Source organism: Harpia harpyja, chromosome Z (assembly GCF_026419915.1).
Source record: "Harpia harpyja isolate bHarHar1 chromosome Z, bHarHar1 primary haplotype, whole genome shotgun sequence".
Taxonomy (NCBI): Eukaryota; Metazoa; Chordata; class Aves; order Accipitriformes; family Accipitridae; genus Harpia; species Harpia harpyja.
In genome coordinates this window covers 17,445,071-17,464,564 of record NC_068969.1, presented here as the reverse complement: position 1 = coordinate 17,464,564, position 19,494 = coordinate 17,445,071, and the positions used below count along the sequence as shown (strand labels likewise).

Sequence of the window (19,494 nt, the reverse complement as noted above, 5' to 3'; positions counted from 1 at the left end):
ATATCTCCTTTAAATTGAAAACTCCTTTTGGGGTGTTTTTTGGTTTTGTTTGTTTGTTTTTTAACCGCCCCCCCCCCCCCGAACATTCAGATGTACCTCTTGAGAAGACAATGAAAAGAAATACATTAGAGGTTTGAAAGTCCTTCCAGTGTACTTCAGCTCATTCATGTCATATTTCCATTTACAAGAAATTAAATGGGTCTTCTTGTAATTACAAGAAGTTGAAAAAGCCTTATTCTTGCAGCTGGTAATAAGAAACATGAAATACATTTAAAAATATGAACTACACAGAAATAGCCGATAGTCTTTGAAAAGTATCAAATATGAACAGAAAAGTTTGTGACATGTGGTTTTGGTTTTCAAGTTCTAAAAAAAAAGTCTTGGAACACTGTTTGTTTAGTCTATTTCTTTAAAAGCTCTCTTGTAAGGTCACCTTTAAACCTTGCACTTATTCCCAACTGCAGACAATTGCAGTGTCAAACCTGGTTTGCATGAAGATGCTAAATGTATAATTTGGTTTCACTCTTCCACCTCTCTGAGCTGATTAGCTCCATCGGCACCAATGTTAACGTTCCAGCAGCAGCACTTCTCCAAAATGAGCTTTTTCCTCTCTGTGTTTCTAATTATAACACTAAATTAGTTTTCTTTGTCATGGTGCTTGAAATAGATCAGCTGAACAGCCTCGCCGTTACTTCCTGATCATATTTGTTCTGGTGACCTTTCCACTTGGAAAGACAAAATGGGTGACTGTCTGTAAGCTGGCTTCTGGGACATGCTGAGAATCAGTTTTCAGGAAATGCTGTACCCGTCTGGGACAGTTATAACATGGTAGTTTCATTGCTTATGTGATTATATGCAGTAGCAGCTAAACTGTTTAGATTTCATGGGTCGCTCTTTTGAGTTGCTGAGGATGAGGTTGATTTCTCATAAGTCTAATGCGTATTTCATTTCTGTGGGTGATAGAAGTGTCTGAACTTTAAAGGAATAATTTGTCAGAAGTGCTGAGAAGCCTCTTTCTCCGTTGACATCAGTGATGCTGGTGCACAGTGGTTCTGGAGAGCTGGCCCATGGAAAGAAAAATCAATAAGAATAAAGCAGATAATGATGATGCATGTGTGCACATATGCATCAAGACACATTACTGTTTGATTGTAACATGAAATAAATAAAGTTCATTTTTGACTTACAGCTTCAAGAAATTATTTTGCTGCCTTCCGAGATTTCTTTAATGGCATTGTTGTACATTTTTTGGAAATCTTATTTTACAACTGTATTGATCAAGACAGTCTTGATCTTGATTAGATCTTAGAAGCTGGTGTGATTCAGACTCAGTGCTGTAATCTCCAGCAATTTTGTCTATAAAAAAACCCCAATCTGCCAAAAACGCAGACCACAAAGTTAGACTTCTAATGTCCAAGTCTTTGTTATTGCCCAACTTTATAGTCTTAGATTACTTTAATTGTCATTTGTTTTATGCTGGATTTTGCTGGCTTCTTTGTTTTTATTTTTTAAATGTACCACCATGAAGAAGTTGATTGTATTTTTGACCTTGCCAGTGATGGCTTATTCTAAACCAGAGGGATGGAACCCGACAGAAAGAAATAATCTTCTATTTCCCTCTGAAGAACAATAAAATAATACCTTTAATGCATGGCTTTTATTATTAATAATGCTACCTATTGTGCTGAGTGGGAATCAAACAATTGCAAAGATAAGGTTGCTTTTGATTACAATGTAATTAGGTGATTTAGAGATGAAGGAAGGGGAATTCTATGAAACGGAGAGTTGTGATGATGACTGGGGAAGTTTTCGTGTGCCTGGCAGCCACAAGCTCATGTGGCTCAAGCAGGCTGGTGGTTTGGGGTCAGGGTGGTCCCAAGGTCCCTTCTGGCCCTTAATTTGTAAGTGTCTGCATGTGGTGGTGGGGTGGATGGATGTATGCCCTGTGTTTCTGTGCTATGTTTCAGCTGCTGGAGAGGAATTCTGACCTGAATGATCAGGATAAAGTCTTGGCATTACTGGATGACATTTGTTTGCCTCTTGAAGGCATAAAGCCACGTGAATACTGGCACTATCATTGGGAAAAACTTTGCAGGAGAAGATATAACACGAACATTTGTTTAGTAAGACTTACTGAAGAGAACTTCGGGGGAGAAAGATTAGAAAACAGGGAGCAGTCAGAAGAGGGGTAATACACAGGACTTTGATGCTGATACGGATACTATTGATTTGGAAAGTATAAAGAAAATGCGGAAGAGAACAGTTGGAAACCATAAAAGAGTAGGAAAGTGTATCAGGTTTTGAAAGAACAACCTGGGTTTTGAAAGTTTTTCTCTAATTGCAGAGAGAAACTGCAAGCTAAATAGGGCAAAAAAGGTGTTGCCTACCTACTGGGCTGCACGTCACTCTTATTTCCTCTGGTGCACTGCAAATAGGTTCTTCTGGGCAGTTTTTGATTCACGTCCCGGTGAATGCAGAGCGGGCATGGCAGCTGCTTTTCTGGTCACCTGTCACCTCTCTTGTGTGTTCTTCACACAAAATGCTGCAAAAATTGTGATCAGATGGGAGGAGGCATTTGCAAGCCTTAATTCCAGAGGTTTTCAGTTTGTTTTAACATGCTGATTTTTAACCATAAAGCCTAGAAACTTCTTCTTTTTTCCCCTAATGAAAGCTACATGCTGATCACATGAATCCAGGAGCTGGTGCTGAAATTCTGGAAGACCTGCCCAGAGCTGTGATGCTGTACCAGTATTGGTGCTTTTTGCACCACATGTGTGCTGGTAAAGCTGTACGCAACATGCTCAAGCCAGTTAGTAATTCCCATTGACAGTACTCATTAGGAAGGAAAAATCTTTTTAGACTGCACATTGTCTAGGCCTTCTGGTGGACAAGAAATCATGATAATTATAATCTCAGGCATTTATTGACTGCTTCTTCAGGGCATAAAATACTGAAGGATGCATGGAAGTAATTGTGTAGGCTACTAATTATTTAGCAATTACTTCTGCATTTGAATTGCGGGCTCTCACAGGGACCCCAAGGGAGGGCTGTTTTGAGCAGAACCACAACTTCTAGATTTTACTCCCGTTTCTTCCCCAGCTGCTGAGTGGCCCTGGGCAGATCAAGTAACTGCTCTATACTTCATGTTACTGGCCTGGAGAATATTAAAACAACACTTACTTCTCTCTCATTAATATTTCAGCAGATATCCTGTGCCTGCAGTTATCTGCTATTACAAATAGGAGGGAGAGAGTGGAAGCAATGGTATTTCAGAGGGCTGTACTGAATGCAGCAGTGGAGATGGGTGCTGTGCAGAGATGCACGGGGACATTAGCATGGTGGCTGAATTTTGAATGGGGATGGCTGTGTCACCGGGTCTGGTGAGGCTGTATTAATGAATGCCTGCCCAGCACTTAGTGATCCTCAAAAGAAAAAGTGCTGCACTTTATAACATGTGAAGGGTTATTACATTATAGCATATTATTGTCAAGGCATCATCTTTCATTCTCAGGACAAGTGTTATGTGATTGCCAAGAGAAGTAATAAGTAATCTGCATTAGTCTCATGACTAAGATGTAATGGGGTGACTTGCTAACATTTTTAAAGTGTATAAAGCTAGCTACTGTAGACAGGGTCTCTGATTGTGGTACTTAATGAGTGTAATAAATTACCTTAATAGTGCAGTTAGAATTTCAGCTGAAGTAGAGAGGTGTATTCAGCAACATGCTTCAAATCAAGATGCCTTTAGCCTAATTTATCTGATGTGCTAGCTCTCCTTGGGTTTCTCTGCAGCAGCCCTGCTCCCCCAGCTGCTTTAGCAAAATGGCTGGATTTTCTTCTGGTGTCTTCGCAGCCTGTGGGTCTCACCGACTTGGTACAACCTTGAAATGAGAGCTGTGTCTGTGGCATGCAAAACATGACGGGAAGATTGGGTGAGTAAGGGTGGCAGATGCTGGGGATGCCCATGCAGCAGAACAACATGTTCCACTTAATAAGATAAGATCCGCTTATTATTGTCTCCATACTGCAGGTTGACTCAATAAATCATAATGGCTCCTTTAGCACTATTACAATGTATCATGTCAAATATCCACTTATTAACATCTATGCACTGCAGAAAGGTTCCTGTTCTATCTTTGGCTTTTAGACTTTGCTTGCTTTTTTTTTTTTCCTGTTATTTTTTCTAAACCACTAGTAAGAAAAAAAGACAACACGGTCTTGTGTATGTACATGATTATCAGTGTTAAGCATGAGTGCTGCTAAACTGAAGTGTCATCTGATAACAATGCTTCATTCTACAAACAGTTAAAGAGGTAGCTGAGTAACTCTCTCTAAAAGCAAATATTGAAATATCTGAAAGGGTTTTAGAATGGTTTTGAATTTCCTATGGCATTCCTGATTAACTTCTCTCTGTGCACCTTCAGTAAGAGTTTTTCAATGTGAGCTCTGTCTGAAATTGTTCATTAGCAGTCCTGCTTTTCACTGGTTTTGATGCATTTTAAAACACAAACCTTGTGGGAAAAGGTTGTCCCCAAACACCTCTGGCAAAAAAAAGATATGGTGAATTAGATGCTTTTTTCCTAGGTTAGATTTCAGGTTATTTTAAGGCATTGTTTACTCTTTAACCACACTCTGATGTGTTGAAGGCTGTTCATAGTAGTCCATTGATAGATGGCAGCCAGGCACATTTTGGCATTGTTTCTTGGTACTGGCTGTGCTCAGGACCGTCCCTGGAATTGGCGACTCCTCGCTGGTGTTATCCAGCTCCTTTGCAGCTGGGCAGCCCTTCTGTGCCAAGAGGCAGCCCAGCCTCCGAAGCCACGGCATTTCCCTGCTGGTGCAGAGCTCGCCCCACTCTGCGAGCTGCCATACACATGCCACCACCTTCCGGAGAGGCAAGGTGTTAATGGGACACATCCTCGTGGTGGCAGTGTATATATATATATATTTATAAATATTTAAGTATTTGCAAAAAGAAGAGTTGCATATTGCAACGGCTTAACATGGTATTTTCTTGATTCCTACAGCCTTGTGCTAGGTAGGGTGTGTTCCAGCTGCTTCTCCTGTGTTCTGTGTATATACCATGCACAAGCACATACTTACTTATGTTCCCTATGAACTTTTTTAATCTATTTGCACGTGGATATAACAGTTGCTATAATAGAGCGGGGCTCAGGAAACACCCTGAGCTTCCATAGCCATCTTGTGCCCCATGCTACCAAGATCTTACTGCTTATGTGTTACTTTAAGTATCTTGGGTTTGTTTTAGAAATTTTCCATGCATTAAATGTGCTTGGAAGCAGCTGTAAATGAGTGTTAACAATAGCATGTGGCAATACCTAGTGATATCTCAACACAGGAGAAATCAGAATAAATGAGACTGATTTGATCTGTAGGTGACGTTCTGCTATGCTGTCATTGCCTATAAGGACACTAATTGGAGTGTATGTTAAATTTCAGACATAAATTGAAATGTACGTATTGTAACATTTTGACTAATTTAATGAGAAATCCAGACTGATCTTTCAGTTAACCTCACCATTAATAACTGCAAACATTGACAGAGAATCTACTAGTTAAAGCCAATTGGATTTGCATATATTGTAGGTTAATTTCTCTGAGATCTGTTTCGTTGCCTATGTTTTGCTTCCGATCCAGACGCTGTATCTGCGGCCTCCTCCCGGTTGCCTGGATACTCTGAATTTCCTCAAGGCAATTGCTAATCAATGTGCAGTTGCAGCTAGGTGAATCCCACAGACAGCAGCCAGATCTGTCATCTAAATGTAGAAATCTGTAGCAGAATGTGATCTGGGAAGAGAACAGACAAAACACTGTAGCAGGAGCTCTGCTCCCAGGAATCAATTCATCCTGTGCTAATCAGACACAAGCAACAAGCACTCTTGCTGGTTTAGATGAGCAGAAGCTCTTCTGCTAAAATTAAGGGTCAATTGTTTTGGTCCTTGTGCAGCGCAGAGAACAACAGTTGCATTTCGGAAAAGAAAACAATTACATTAATAATTACATTTAAAGTCTTCATGTCGAAGCCTTGCTTAATTTTGCTGCTTATCTCCAAGTCTTTTTCCCTAAATACTCATTTGCATAAATATAGTAAGCTATGAACTGCTTTTTAAAACGTGAGCTGTTAATGGAGTCCTTGTTAACACAGAGTGGTAGCTTTGAAGATCAGATGCACTTCTTGTGGTCGCAGGGTGCTCCGTGCTACACAGAGGGTTTTGCATTTCTTGGAATTTTTATAATTGCAAAATTATGCCTCACAGTAGCTGTCAGTAAATTCAGAACTGCGAGAACTCTGCTCAGTCCTTTCCTGAGTGACAAATGCACGCCCAGTCCCAGGCCTAAATCTGTTTGCACCAGAAAAGCAAGAGAAATTCTCCTCCCCCAGAAAAGAGAATAGCTACTGCAAAGCCAACATCTACGGGTTGAAGTAATTGAAATACACAGTTTAGGACCGCATTCTTCAATTGATGTTGTACCACTAGGATTAATGCTCCAGCTCGTGCTCGACCTTGCACACAGCTCTTCTGCCTTCTTTCACCTCTCTGTGTCAGCTCTGCCACCCTGTCCCCAGCCCAGCAGTCTCCATGGGCTCATCTTCCCTCTCTGCAAGGTGAAACATCTACTTTTGAATCCATTCCACTTCAGAACCTTTTAGATTGTGTCTCTGTTCTTGTGCATTTCTACCCATCCCAGAAACAGCATCTTGGATGGATGGAGTCCTTTCAACTCAAATCAAATTGAATAGTGATTGGTAAAAGTTTTTATGGATTAGATTCATAATTATTTTACTTAAGGGTAGCTAATTGGTGTATTTTTGTGAATTACATTTCAAATTCCAGGTCACATAAACAACTGAAGGTTGTCTGTGAATTTACCACCCACAGGGGAATATTTAATAAGAATGTTTTGTTATTTTGAACTATAAGACAAATTTTCCATTAGCACTAGGTTTCTAAAACTTAAAAAGAAAGTTCTTTTCGCTGACAGCATTGCTTTAATTAATAAGCTGCAGGACAGGGTAGAAGCTGCTGTAGATTGCTTTCAGTGATTATGATCACTGCCTGAATTGGCAGAGGAAGAAGTGTTATGATGATGAGAACTTGTCTTATTGTTGCGATTAGCTGTTACCGAAGTCTAATTACTGTGCGCAATGCTAAAATGTGTAAGCTGCCGACACTTAGAGATAAGGAGATGAAAAGAAATCAACTCATTCCAAATAGCTATTCTGGTTTTTTTCATTATTATTGTTATTTTTGGGCACTCTCCTGAGTGGTGCTTTACAGTGCATGGATTAAGTCATGGCTTTGGCTGCAAAAGCTGCCATCAAAATTCGGTTGTGGTTAAATAAGTTGTAAGCACCAAGGGACTGAATAAAATAAGGGTTAGTGAAAGGTGATGACAAGGAATTCAGTTAATGGTATGTGCATCTGCTGAGTGAATGCATTGTTATTAGCTATTAATTCAGTTGCTGTAGGCAGGATCCAAATGTGATTGAGAAGAGGGTAAAGCTTAGAAGCCTGGTTCCCGTAGGAATCAGTCATGGGAAAGTGCCGTTTCTGCCATCCTGGCTGCTTCAGAACTGGCATTTCCACAGAAAAGTAGAGGTTTTCCTGCTGTCTTGATCAAGAAATCTCCTTCGTCTGGGAGACAGGCTGCTCTCTGCCAGCTTTGAGACATCACGTCAGGGGCACAGTCCTCAGAAGTTTTACAGAGCTTCACCTAAGCTCAGCACCCCAGGGACTCCTGCCATAACTACTGTGCTGACTTCAGAAAATGTTTTGGGATCCTCTGGGATGACAGATGCTTGTGTATGCACATGTAACATGCTGTTAATAATTAGAGCTGATTGGATATTCAGTACAAATTACACTGGCTATGAAGTTAGCCCCTTCTTTAGGCTTACAAGTGGCTCACAAAACACTGTTAAAGCATATTTTTAAATGTATGTTTTTTCATAAACATTGACAGATTTAATTTGAACAAATGATGTCGAGTCTGAGTGTTTTAAAACTCTTGCTGGGCTGTTCACTGTCAGTTGTTAATGGTGCACGTTTGGATTTCTGAGTCACAGGGTAAATATTTTCTCTTTCTAATTTCTAGGATTAAACATGAGTTTTGATGATAATTTTAAGTGCCAGCCCCTCCTAATGGTGTGTCTGCCCCCACGCCCGGGCCCACGTGGAGCTTTCTTTTGCAGTTTTTCATCACGAGCTGGGTTGTTGCCCAAACCTGTATGTCCTTGTGTGAATCTGAAGGAAGAGCTGTGATTTTTTTGGAATATTGACTCAGGCTGAATCTGCCTCCTGTGGAGGAAAAAGAAAAGTTCAGCCCCAGTGGCTGCATTTCCCATATTCTGCAAAACAAAACCCACACAAGCAGAGCCATGCTCAGTTTCAAATTCATATTTGTTCTTTGTGTGTGTTCATACATACTTGTAGGATCCTCTAAGGCAGCACACTGTGTTGGTAGAAAATAATTATTCACTAATAGTAGTACCAACAACCATGGCTGGTTTGAAAAGTGACTAATGATTTCGGTGTAAGCAAATCTGAAATACTTTAGAGAAGCCTGTTTTTCTGCTGAGGAACAGCTCTCCATGGACTGCTAGGAACTCCAGCCTTGCTTGTTGCTAGAGGAACTGAAAAGGAACAAACCTCAAAGATATGATCACATATTTCTCTGTAATTGGAGGAGGGATGGTAACATCTGTGCTATGTTCTTGTCCAGGAGAAATAAAAATCCACACTAGCAACATCTATATATCCCCTTCATTCACTTTGTTGCATCCATTGCAGAAAGATTTAACCATTTACAACAGACCTGAATGAAATTTTGCACAAAACAGTGATGTGCAGTGCCATAAATAAAAGCTGTTCTCGTGTATATGGCACACTCGTGGATCTCGCTGCTTAGCAGTTAACATCCTTAGAAAACATACATTTTGTCTGGAAAAACAAACAACCCCCCAAACCCTAAAGTAGCAGCATTCTTCGGGAGAAATGCCGAAGAGGATAGGATGGCAGCAGTGTAGATTATCCTTTTTCTGCCCACCTACCTTTGTATTTTCCCTTTGCACTCTCTCTCCCCCATTCCTCCTCTTTTTATATAAAATAGTCCTGCAGTATATAGAGCATAAGAATCATTTCTCTAGCAGAGACTGCAACCTGCTTGGGAGCCTCCATCCCCATTAGACTCTTTCCAGAAGAAGTAATTTCCTTCTCCCTATAAATTATGCATCAATGTACATTTAAGATTCTGAAATGATGAACAGAAGATGAAAGCATTTTGGAGTGTTGCTGCTCCTATGGAGCTGAATCCACGATGTTGTATACAGGCTCAAACACACCTTGTTAAGACAAACCTGCACGTGTTGCTGTCCTAGTACTCCGGCTGTAAGTGCATGGAGAAGTAAGTGCATATCCGACTTCAGCCTCAGCTCTGTAAGAAAGACTTTGTCTCCTCTTGGAAGGCAGTGAGGGCAAAAGATAGTAACGTGTGTCCAAAGTGGTCTTCTCAAATGGACTCTGCCAGCCTGAGCCAGGGTGATTCCTGGTCTCCCTTGCTCCTAATGTGTCCAGAGACCTTCCAAACTCACAGGCTGAGATCTGCGAGTGTTAGGACATGCACTGATCCCTGTGACCTTACCCTAAAGCTGAAAACATGCGCAGCTTCAGGGTTGTAAGGGACTTAGATGATCTAATGGGAAAGGCAATTCAGTCAGCTAAACAGGAGTTGAGACAAACAACTAGTACTTCCAAACTGAAATAAGGATATGCCATTTTGAACCGCAAGTGTGTGATGGCTGAGCAGTATGAAATGCGCTGGGTGAGCTGGAACTCCTGTGTACAGCAGTGGGGCAGGTCAATGCAGAGCTGCTTGGCTAACTTTAAACTCAGTGTCGTATCTTGGTGTATGAATGGTGTCGAGTTCTGCAACAAAAATACGCATGCATGTGTATAAAAATAAATGAAAAAAAATTTTTTAGCACAGATGAGGTTCTAAAGTGCCTTTGCACAATCTGCCTTTGGCATGTGGTTTCCATCTAGTGTAACAGGGATAATAGAGAGGCATGAACACTTTCTGGGGAATGGATATCAAATACATAATGTAATTATGTAATGAAAAACTGAAAAAAAAGGCTTTCAGATTATACGTAGCCTATGGATATAGGTGAAGAATGTAATCAAATGTACATGTGTATTTTGGAGAAGAATTTTGTGCTGCTGCCACAGCTGCAGCTATATGCATGCACCCCCACGTGGGTTTATACAAAGCTATATGGGAGACCATCCTTTATATTTTGTCATGTCAGAGAATATAGGGAGAATTTTTAAGTTCACCCGTGGAATTTGTAGGTGGTGAATGAAAATTAACAATTCTTGAAAGGGAAAATTTGGAGAGTTTTATGTAAAACTGTTGTATATCACAGATCGTTGTATAAAAAGTAAAAGATGCCCCTTGCAATATGCCTGAATTCCTATAATGCCCAGTACTGCGGGGACTGATTCAAGACCCGAGGTTCCTGTGGAGCTGTTTCAGGGCAAGTCAAGCTCTGCTGTGGTGTTTGAGGTGAAGTGAGACAGGAACAGTGAAATACCTCCAAGGTTCTGGCATCAATGAACCTGCATTTATTCTGTATTTCTTCCATGGTCACTTAAAATGACAATGAAGCATCCCAAGCCCTTTGCACTGTTTGCATCACATCTGGTGATGGCTGCCAAGAGCTGTGCGTTTGTATAACTATGGGTGCGTCTTTGTCCCTTCAAGTTTTGCTTTAAGGTCTGGTTGTTCACTTCTACCCAAGTTGACCCAACTGCTGAGTTTCCTCTTTGAAGAAAGCAGTGCCACGTGGTACCTTTCCTTTTCTCTCCTTTGACAAAGTTTTCTTTTAGAGAGAGAATACTTTTTGCTTTTTAAATGCAACATCCACCCTAAAAGAACCTGTGTATTAAAGCAGGCCATCGAGCCTTTCATCACTTCTCTGGGTGATAGCAGTCATGAATTTTTTATTTTCTGCAGGGCTCACTCCAGATCTGCCACAGCATTGTGTGGGTGCACACATGTAAAAAGGCTACTAATTGAAATTCAGATGTAACTAGATGAAGTTTTGCTATTCACCATGACTGCTTTTTGTTTTAGCCCTTGTACGCTCAGTGCACCTAAACAATGCAACCATTGCTTCTCCTTTTAGATTCAACAAGAATAACTTAAAAGGCAAGAAATATTTCCGTGTCTGCTCTAGAAATGAAATATGCTCCCCCAGCCCCAAATGGGAATGGCGCGTGTTAGTTTGTTTATTTAATTACTTGTGGGGAGAGAGAGATTTCGATAGAACTGAAAATAAAATAAAATAGAAATCTTGCTGCTATAAACTCTTCCCTTTTGAAGATGCAAATGTGTTTCTATTGCCTAGGTAACTACTATGGAACGCCCAAGCCTCCCAGCCAGCCCCTCAGTGGGAAAGTGACTTCCACCGATGCTTTGCAAAACCTGCAGTCTGGCTCCAAGCAGTCGACTCCAAAGCGAACCAAGTCTTACAATGATATGCAAAATGCTGGCATAGTGCATACAGAGAATGAGGAAGAGGATGATGTACCTGAAATGAGCAGTAGCTTCACAGGTAAAACAAAAATATTGCGGTCTGTCAGTTAGGATACATGGGGAAGGTTTCTGGAGGGGGATTTTGGGGGTTTTTTTGTTTTGTTTTTAATGGGTTTCCTGCAAAGCTGTCAATCCCAGACTGAACTGGCCAACAACACCTGAATGGCAGATGTCCAGGTGTGGACAATCACATGCACAGTTGCGTCTTCTAAAAAGGCCTTGTGGGATTTTGCTGGATGACAAAAAAATGGGGAGAAGTTCAAATCCATTAGTTCCAGAAAGTTCAAGGAAGAGTTGAGCTATGGTTGACAGTTATAAACAGTATGAAATGGCTCAATCAGGATTACATTTGAAATTAATTGTTGCTCCTTCATAAATAGGTTGGTGTCCTTCTCCCTTCCTTGCATCTAGAGATACCTGTCATGTACAAATACTAGGTCCTCTTCTCCAAGGTACCTTCCAGCAAATTGAGGGCTGCTTGCTGCAGGAATGAGGTCTGAAGCATGGATATAAGCTCTTTATTTTGTGAAGGCCTCGTATCCTGCTGAACACAGACCTCAGTCCCACTGTGGCTACCGTCGAGCATTGGCTGAAAGATCACTGGAAACTTTTGCAATCTAAAGTCAAGTGCTGTGCAGACAGATTCAGAGCAAAATACTACTGGAGATCAGTTGAATTTCCACAGAAATCAACTGGAAGTTTGTGAAGCTCAGTGGAGCAAGAGCTCTTCCCCATGTCTGCAATCCTAGTATTTGTTAGCTCTTAGAGCATTACTTCCTCAGCTCAGTTTCAAGCACTGAATTAATCTTCCTAGCTCCCTTTCAGGTAGGTGCTTAGCAAGCAGCATTATCCACACCTTCACGCCTTTCACAGCTGCTTGCTGTAGGCGCTTACCATCACGGGCACTAGGTCCTCTCTCCTCTGGTCACTTCCTACCACCATGACAATTTTCCTTCCCAGCCTCTGGTGAGTCACAGGAGCTGTCATGTGAGTTCCTACCTGCCAAAGTCCTGGCTCTAACATCTGTATAGAGCTTTAAAAGGATTTAGGCTGAGATTTAGTTTTGCCCCTCTCTGGGCCAAACTGTCAAATGGCTTTGAGGGTTGTGCTCTGTTCGGCTGCTATCTGTTACATATTTCCAACCCAAATCACTCCTGGCTGCCCTAATCCCTCCCAGGCTGGAGTTTCTGTCTCTGCTTACCAGCTCCTTTACAAAGTTTTGCGCTGAGGGTAGTTTCTCACACGTTGTGACATGGCAGCATCCTCAGCCCTTGTCACAGGTTCTGATTTTGGGAAGAAGCTGGTGGGAGATGCTGTTTGACCTCCTTGCCGCCTGTCTCAGTTTGGTGCCCCTGAACTAACTCAAGCATCATTTCTCTTCCTTGTTTTCCTTCACAAGATGAAATACTGGAAGATGCAGCTCATTTGTCACAACGTTATCACACCCTGGCCCCTTGCCTCCATTAAATGGGCACAGAATCAAGAAAAGAGTTATTTCTCATACACCAAAGTGATTCCTTATGCTTATTTCACATGTAAGTGTGCTAGCCATATTAAAATGCTCCTGCTTCCTTAGAAGACCTCTTGGTGACTTGTGTTTTCCAGACTTTGGCATGTTTACACTCGCAGTCTTAAGCTGGCGATGATTCATTCATGCTTCTTTATCTTGTCAGCTTCTACCTAAAAATATCGAACACCAGGAAGGCTAGAAAGCAGGCAGCTGAGGGTACTGGTATAGTCTACATCTTTTTCTTCCCTCTTCTCCTAGTTTATTATTTTCAGTATCTTGTCATTTTGTAATGGCAGCATACAGACTAGAAATAACGCAGGAGCTGTAGTTAATGGCCCCTCCAAAAAACCAAGGCTGTGGGCTGTGAGTTGAGGAGGTCCGTGGTTTCCAGCCTGGAGAGCGGAGGTGAGGTCTTGGCTGCGAAGCCCTTTCAGTCCCACTGCTTGGGGACTTCACAGAGGGTGACACTGATCTCTCTGTCTTTTACTGAGTGTGTTGCTGGGTGTACTGGAGACTGGTGGTCTCAGGAGATTTGGAAGTACTGCCATTGATTTACAACACCTGCAAGAACCAAACAGAGAAAATCCCTTTGGTAGACACAGGGATAATTTTAGAATTTGGCTGGTTTTGCCAAAACCTCTCTGTGAAGGGGTTGGGGACACAGACCTGGTTGTGGAGAGCATTTACTGTGATTAGGGGTGGAGGGAATGAGCAGCAGTGTTTCATGGATTCAGCTCCAAACTGCATGGATATAAGCACCAGAAATGTTTCCTTAGAGGGAGCACGGCCAGATAGATCATAAAATACTCCTGAGTGACTTTGACTGGAAAGATACAGTGATGAGCCGTGGAATAAACTTCCTCAGACAGCTAGAACAGGCACTAGTGAGCAGCAACATGTGGACACATGGTGTAGTGCTGATGTTTATTTTAATTTTTAATTTAAAAAAACCCACTGCACTAAAGATGTTCACCATTAGCTTGTTGACTTTGAGCTTCTGGCTACCTTCTGCACTTGTAAAAATCTCCCCTTTTGATCATTCTTCAAGCAGGGAATTTTAATTCTCCTAATCCCTATCCTACAACTGGCACTGCGGGAGTGAACCTGTAAGCCTGCTCAGAAGCCCATTGAACTCCTCTACATCAGTGAGCTGGGGCCTGAGACAGCTTGGAAGACTTTGGTACCTCAGCAGGGCCTATTAGAGCAAACACAGGAGCTGATCACAGCTTCTGATTTGCGCTGGCGAGGGTCTGGCTGGCAGAGTGTGTGTGGGCAAAGCAAGCTCGTCCCTGCTGGCAAAAAGACTGCAGAGTCTCTGCCCTCGGTTCATCTGTTGCTGTGTCTTGCAAACTAAAAAGCAAGGAGAGGAAAACTGTAAGGATAAACCCGGAGAAGGAAATGGGAGGAGAAAAAGACTGATTTTCAATTTTATTTGTGCTTGTTTATTCTACAGCAGAGTCTGGTGACCAAGACGAGCATAATACGCATATCCTAAGAGAGACAGCCCCACCATCCGCGATTGATAACCACACCAACGTTCCCACCACGGAACCATCTCAGAACCTCCCTCAATACCTACCTCCTTCTGCCGAGGATAACCTAGGTCCTCTGCCGGAAAACTGGGAGATGGCCTACACCGAGAACGGAGAAGTCTATTTTATAGAGTAAAGCACATTTTTGTTGTTCTCATTCCATCTCTCTCCCTCTCTCTCTGGGCATAAGTAAACCTCCATGGATGCTTTTTGTGTGTGTATTAAATATTTAGTGCATACAGTTATGTTGCAGAGCTGCAAGTTCTTTACTGCTTCTGAAGGGATTTTGCATTTCCTGATTGGATTAACATCCAAATTACTCCTGAGTTCAAAGGCAGAGGGAATTGCTTGTTTTATGAGGGTAGTTACAAAAGCAACAGACTCTTATAAAATATGGGCCGGTTGTTTTCACGGGTGGGATGAAAGCTCCTAATTGAAAAGGCTGAGACTTAATTTCTGGAGCCTACCCCTGTGCATAATGCAGCAGAGAGAATTCCTCCGGTCACGTGCTCAGGTGGTAGCAGAGCCAGGGAATGGACTTCGTGTGTTGTCCTCTCATCAGAGCAAATGGGCCAAATATGTTAACATGCTCCAGTGGTTTGCAGAAGGTATAGCTCAGCACACAGTAGGCACAGTAAGTTTGGGAAAGAAGTACCTGCTGCTCTGCAGTCTTTGCCTAAGAGCTGAGTGCTGTCAGCAGTTTTATGACGATATTGATTTTTTCATGCCATAAATAATAGTCTCTAATTATACTTGTCTAGATTTATTGAGATAGGAGTAACTTATAAAATGGGACCTGTTAGTGGAAGAGATTTCTTGCACAGAGTTTAGCTAGACATTAAAATTCAATTAGCTTTTGAAACTCAAGCCCTTAGCTGCCTAAGTAGAGGAGGAGGGTGAGGAATTGATTTTGGATTTGATGGTCTGTTTGCTGCGGTCTTGGAAACTGAGATCCTCCGACTGTGTAGAAGAAGCCAGTGGCCAGTGAGTACAGAAGAACATCCTCTGCTATTGCCCCTTCTGGTACTCCGGAGAATTTTGCTGGATTAGGGCAGTAAGAGGAGCAGTCCTGCTCCATCATCGGGAGAGGGGACTTTTGGACAGGACCAAGGAAGGGTTCATCAGAGCAGGTTTTCCCTTGGCTGCAATGGGAGAGGAACACGTCAGAGATGATGATCTCAGGAGCTGGGAGGACTGAGAGCACTGCAGCAGCTCTTCACCATCTGGGAGAGGGCTGCTGTAAAAAAAGGCCATTTTCCAGGGCGCTTTTAATTACCTGAAGAGGCTCCACCAACCCCCTAGTGTAAGCCAAAGTCTAGAAGGCACAATGCAAATTCTCATCAGCCACATATCAGATGAAACTGAAATGTGTTCATTATCCCAAGCACAGTATTCTGCCCCTCATTATGTCCTCAGGGTGCCTCATTCTTTGACGTGCTTTCTGGCTTTAATGTATATAACACAGCCTGAGTAATAGCCCATCCAGCCTGCCGTTTTCCTCCCCTGGAGGAGGACAGATGATGAGAGCTAAATGCTGCCCAAGTTGCTCCTTTTTTTGTCCCCACGTTGGCCCCTGCTGTCCTTCCTTACACATGCTTCAGCCAGGGGTTCTGCTGTGGCCACCAATTTCCCCCAAACCCATCCCCATGGCTGCTATATTCCCTATGCATGTGTGTTCTCTTAGCAATGCAGGACTAGCACCTTAAATAATTTGTTAGACTTTTTGCAGGAGAATCATATATGTGGTGGAAAAACGTAGCCTGCATACACAACTGTCTGTCTGACATGAAAATCTGGTAGCACTCCAACTGCTTCCTTCCCTGCAGTGCAGATTGACCATTTTGAGGATACATATGCATCAGGGGTGATTTTGTGCAAGAATGTGTTAGTGTGGATACAGCACTGAATGACTGCAGTTCTATTAATTCTAAGGACACCCTCAGCCTAGAAACAATTTGGTTTGATTTGTATCAAATTAAGAGAGCAAGCTAATGAGCTGTGTGGACCCAAGCTGGCTCAGATGTCTGTACCGTCATCTATAGCGCTTTGGGTTATCAAGTCAGGGTGCTGAAGGGAACAGTATGGGAATATCTGAGCTGCTTGCACAGAACCAGCACAGGTCCAGTGGGGCCAGAGCTGCGTGTCGGATAACCGATCCTGATGGCTTGTAGCTGAAGCAATTTGGCTCTTAAGATGTTTTTCTCTGGTGCTTTAATTGGGATTTTCATTACCCAAAGTATCCCAGTCCCTCATTATCCTGCCTGTAGATCTGTGCATGTTACAGGTCTAGCACAATCCTGTCCCTCTGAATATATGATCTGAATGGTGTTTAGCTAAATTTTCTGTGCCTCCGCAAACTACAGTTATAAGCCTTTGGTTAGCGAGACAAAGTTGCAAGAAATATGCAAATATTCTATTGCTCTCCTCCCACCACCCTCTTTCTCAGCTAGACTACAGACTTTCTTATTTATAAGTTGGCAGAACCCCTCTGCTTTATTGCCGTTAATTTGCCTGACTTGCTGAATTTCTGCCACTCAGTTTTCTAGTTGGCGATTAATTGCTCTGAAGCGTACAAAAGGATTAAACACATTTGCTTATCCTGCCTTGGGAGGGCTGGGTAGTAGGATGTGTAAAACAAGGACCTTTTATTTATACACTCGCTTCCTAGGAGCAGGGCAGTCCCCTCTTCTTGCTGTAAAACACAAGTTTGCTGGTCGGTTGTTAGTTCCTCAGGGATCATAGCCCTCATTACGGCATTTCCAGCTTCATGAGACTGTTGTGAGGCTAAGGTCAAGTTTGTAAACCTCTCTGAGACCTTGGAGGAGCAGTAAATAGCATTACTATGGTATTGAAACTTAAAACTGTTAAGCAGCGTTAAAGGCTAAGCTAGATAAATGATACCTCGGGGACTGGAGGGATATCTTTGCAGGTTATGTGTAAGATGACATCAGGTTGTAGAAGAGTTGTTATATTACAAGATTGTCTGCATATGCAAATGAAATAATGGGAGAAAATAATTTCTAGAAAAATGTATTTTAAGCCTGTTTACTATGCAGCCTCCACCTCTGGGACTGGCATCGTGATACTGTCAGGGGACTTGTAGTAGAAAGGAAGAGTTGAAAGTAAAGCTGTTCAACTTCCATCAAAGGCTTTGGCAGAACATTTTTATTTGTGTAATTAAAAAGTTTTCACTGGAAATTTTGGGTTTGACTAATGCTTGGGTCAAATCTAGACAAATGTCAAAGGTCTTTTGTAGGAACAAAGATTACTGTGTGGTTTAGGGAGGAAGGGAAACTTCTGTCTTTTTGTCAGGAGGCAAATGGCTCGGAGACAGCTCCTGGTATTAAGAAATAAACTACCAAAGACAAAAGTTTGGAAATTGATAGTATAATATTGCAGCTGTCACATGTATCATTCCAGTCAGGAATGCTGATTTGTATATTTTCACTTTTCACCTTTGTGTTTTCAATGCAAGATTCTTGTGATTTGGTAGACTAGTTTGCAAAACATCAAATTGTAATGCTGTTTCTTCTGCAGCAAAACTATGCCTTCAGGTCTGTTGAATAATAAAGAGGATATATACTTTTATGTCACTGATACTTCAGCTCTGCTTTATTAACAAAGGTCATATTTCCATTTTTGGTTTCCAGCCATAACACAAAAACAACATCTTGGCTAGATCCACGGTGCCTGAACAAACAGCAGAAGCCTCTAGAAGAATGTGAAGATGATGGTAAGAGACTGAAAATAGTGAAATAATAATGTGTTTGTTCATTTCCAGGTGGCTTTCTTCCTTTCCTTTTCCCCTTTCCAATAATCTGTGTTCAGAAATACTTTAAAAAGGTTTATTAGTAAGTGCATAGAGAAAATATCTGTTGTGTTGTAAAATCGCTGTCTGTGTATGTCAAATAGCTATTGAGATGGCCGATCATTTAATAAAAATCAAAGAGGTGCTAGAAGTAAGAGGCTGGTGTTTTTGCAAAGGCATTTGAATAGTCACTGATGCTGAACAAGACTCAAAGCTTTCTAACGTGTTTGCTCCTTGGATTGCTGTGTAGGAGGAAAGCGACTTGAGTCTCTGCATGCTCCATTGTGTTATGCTTCAACCACCTGCTTTACATGAATTGAAAGAGTTATGTTGTTATTTCCTTGTTTGAGCAGAAAAAACTCAATTGCTTCACTTCTACTATTAAATTCTGACAGTCTGCTTAGTGTTATGATTGCTGAAAACAAATTCCATTTGAAAGTGTAGATTTTTGCCACTGAAAATTTACACTGATGTAATTTTGCATTCCTTGAGATGTTAGAAATGCAAGCCACTGTCCAATTTAGAGCAGCCAAATGCAGGACTGTTAAAGGAGGTTCTTTCCCTGCATCCTTTAGGAGATGCTGGAAGAAAAAAGGAATCATATGAAAGTAACTTAAATGTTTGGGAAAACCTGTATGGAAATTTCAATCTACTGACCAGGAAAGGTGATGGTATTCTAATGCAAAATTCGGCTAACACAGTGCTATTATGGTAGACATATCTTAAAAATGGAAGGATTTACTTTGTCAGTGTTGGTGCTTTCCTTGTAAAATCAGTTTTCATGATTAACCTCCCACTGGTGTGAGTCAGCTCAATAAGAATTACGATTTTATTTCTGAAAAGAATCAACTCAATCCCTTTTTACTGGTAGGTTCAAATCTAGCCTCCAGAACTGCTGTTACTATTTTTGCACATGCAGTTTTTCAACCTCTGCTTCCTTTCACGTGTGAGATTTTGCAGGATGTGAGAATTTGCCTGTGCATCCTTTGCTGTTGTGATGAAGCAGGTCACCAACTTCCTAGTGA

At 41.7% G+C, this 19,494-nt stretch overlaps 1 protein-coding gene across 30 annotated transcripts in view; it reads left to right on the top strand.

Moving 5' to 3' along the window:
• MAGI1 (membrane associated guanylate kinase, WW and PDZ domain containing 1) overlaps positions 1-19,494 on the top strand; it is a 357,507-nt gene that overhangs the window by 266,382 nt on the left and 71,631 nt on the right. For 28 of the 30 annotated variants that reach the window (XM_052775998.1, XM_052776005.1, XM_052776014.1 and 25 more), the window contains 3 exons: positions 11,432-11,638; positions 14,583-14,793; positions 18,312-18,394. In XM_052775998.1, coding sequence (XP_052631958.1) covers positions 11,432-11,638; positions 14,583-14,793; positions 18,312-18,394 — 501 coding nt within the window. The remainder of the gene's footprint in view (positions 1-11,431; positions 11,639-14,582; positions 14,794-18,311; positions 18,395-19,494) is intronic. The other 2 variants (XM_052776003.1, XM_052775992.1) reach the window with 1 other exon arrangement.